At 72.9% G+C, this 1,575-nt stretch overlaps 1 protein-coding gene across 1 annotated transcript in view; it reads right to left on the bottom strand.

The window, feature by feature from the left end:
* Positions 1-1,575, bottom strand: part of CSNK1D (casein kinase 1, delta) — a 9,751-nt gene that overhangs the window by 6,723 nt on the left and 1,453 nt on the right. The window contains exon 2 of the mRNA XM_012734737.1: positions 1,054-1,164. Within this exon, the coding sequence (XP_012590191.1) occupies positions 1,054-1,164 (111 nt within the window). The remainder of the gene's footprint in view (positions 1-1,053; positions 1,165-1,575) is intronic.

Raw genomic sequence — 1,575 nt, 5'->3', positions numbered from 1 at the left:
CCGGGGGACCCACTGGCCTGGCTGGACCACCCAACGCCTCTCCTCAGGGCTCACCACCAGCCAAAGAGCTTGTGGATGCTGCCTGGACGGTCACCTCTGCCGTCCACCCGGAAGCCCAGACAGGCCAGCAGGAGCAGGCGTCTGGGTGGACACCGCCCGAGGCAGCTGGTTCAAGTCTCCATTCTGACCACGACCCGACGCTGCAGACACTGCGTGGCCCCGTGCAGCCGCGAACGTCCTCATCCCAGCACAGGCAACGACCGCCCTCGAGGCGGCCCAGACCCGGCTGCAGGCCAGGGTGTCCGGCCCGCCACCGTCGCGGCCCTAGGACTGGCGGAGGCGGCCAGGCCAACGTGGCCCTCTCGGGCAAGACTGAGGCCTCCTCCACCCACAGCCGTCCGCTCAGTCAGGGTGCGTCACGGACACTACCACGTCCTGCTTCACCGGATCCGGGCTTTGGGGTTCAAGGGGGGTCCATTCCCGGAACCCAGGGCTGCGAGGACCCGGGAGAAGGCCACAAGGAGAAGGCACATGCTTCCTCATGTGTCCACGCGGGTGGGCGCGGGCCACAGCCCTGCCCCGGGGTGTCGCGAGGCCCCCACAGGACGCCCTGTGCCCGAGAGAGCCCCTTCAGCCCGCGGTCCTGGACGGTGACCACTTCCCACCCAAGTTCCCCGAAACGCGTTCCCTCCCGCCGCCCTGGGCCGCCCCAGCCTGCGAGTTCTCACAGACACGCTCCCCAAACCACGGCGGGGCTTTCAAGACAGGAACGTCAACTCGACCCCGGCACCAGGCCACACCCCAGGAAGCCGGAGCTGCACCGGGGCGGCCGGGGCCAGGCCCTGCCCACACCCCTGCAGACGACGGTCCGGAGCACCCACCCCACCCACCTCGGGCAGAGCGGCCAGCTCCTGCCTGCGGGAGACGCCGCGTCGGGGTCAGCCTGCAGGACGCGGGTCAGCCCGCCCCGCGGGGGGCGTCAGGGAGGCAGCCAGGCTGTGGGCGCGGGGCTCCCCGGAGGGCAGCCGAGGCCCAGGCCGCCGCCGCGCCTACCTCCGCCCTGCATCATCTTGTAGATCTTGCTCTCGATGTGGAGCTGCGGGTGCTTGGTCTTGACGCACTCCAGCTTGATGGCGACCTCCTCGCCGGCAGCGATGTCCGTACCTGGCGGAGAGGAGCCGTGTGAGCCGGTGCGGCCCAGCCCGGCCGCCCGCTGACCCCCCCGGGCCATCCGGACACAGGCCGGCGCCCCCGCGAGGCCGGGCCGGGCGGCAGGGTGACCAGAGCCAGGGCCCGCGGCTCTGCCAGGACCCCACCGAGGGCGCCGAGGCCACGTGTCACCGCGTCACCCTGGGGGTCGCCACCCCTCCGCAGACCTCGGCGGGAAGCCAGAGCGGCTCCCGGCAGGGGGCCGCGCCGGCTCCGAGGCAAAGCGGAGCCACTTCGGAAGCCCCGAGGGCCTGCACCAGAGCCCCGATCTGGACCGCGGCCCCGGCAGCCTGGCCGGGCCAGGGTCAGTCCCGCAGGGCCTGCTGCCGGCCGGCCAGCCCAGCTGACTCAGGCCCCTGCCTGGGC

The sequence above is a fragment of the Condylura cristata genome, unplaced genomic scaffold, assembly GCF_000260355.1.
Source record: "Condylura cristata isolate star-nosed mole 26May11 unplaced genomic scaffold, ConCri1.0 scaffold00068, whole genome shotgun sequence".
NCBI classification, from domain to species: Eukaryota; Metazoa; Chordata; class Mammalia; order Eulipotyphla; family Talpidae; genus Condylura; species Condylura cristata.
Note: the sequence above shows the minus strand (reverse complement) of the source record. Positions and strands in the feature narration are given on the sequence as shown.